Genomic DNA, 303 nt, shown 5'->3' on the forward strand with positions numbered 1-303 from the left:
AACTGGGTTGATCTGAGGGGGGAAGGGGCAGGAACTGGATCTGATCTGCAGGTGGCACTTGTTCCTCTCAGAATGACCCCTAGATTTCGGAGGAGGGCGGTATGAAGAAGGTCTTACACTGGCAGCCAATCTGGTGGGTAGCGTTGAGGAGTCGGACACAAGGAGCCGTGCTGTTCAGAAGGATATAGATCTTCCTCTCCACAGAATTCCCCTGGCAGAGATCTGACAAACAGAAGAGAATCATTAAACCAGAAGCTGCACACATACAACCCCCCCCCCCCCCCCCCCCCCCCCCACACCCCA

At 55.4% G+C, this 303-nt stretch overlaps 1 protein-coding gene across 1 annotated transcript in view; it reads right to left on the bottom strand.

Moving 5' to 3' along the window:
* NCSTN (nicastrin) overlaps window positions 1-303 on the bottom strand; it is a 15,576-nt gene that overhangs the window by 14,061 nt on the left and 1,212 nt on the right. Inside the window, 1 exon segment of the mRNA XM_018572936.1 lies at window positions 118-222. Coding sequence (XP_018428438.1) covers window positions 118-222 — 105 coding nt within the window.

This window comes from Nanorana parkeri, unplaced genomic scaffold, assembly GCF_000935625.1.
Source record: "Nanorana parkeri isolate BGI_ZX_2015 unplaced genomic scaffold, ASM93562v1 scaffold2178, whole genome shotgun sequence".
Lineage (NCBI taxonomy): Eukaryota > Metazoa > Chordata > Amphibia > Anura > Dicroglossidae > Nanorana > Nanorana parkeri.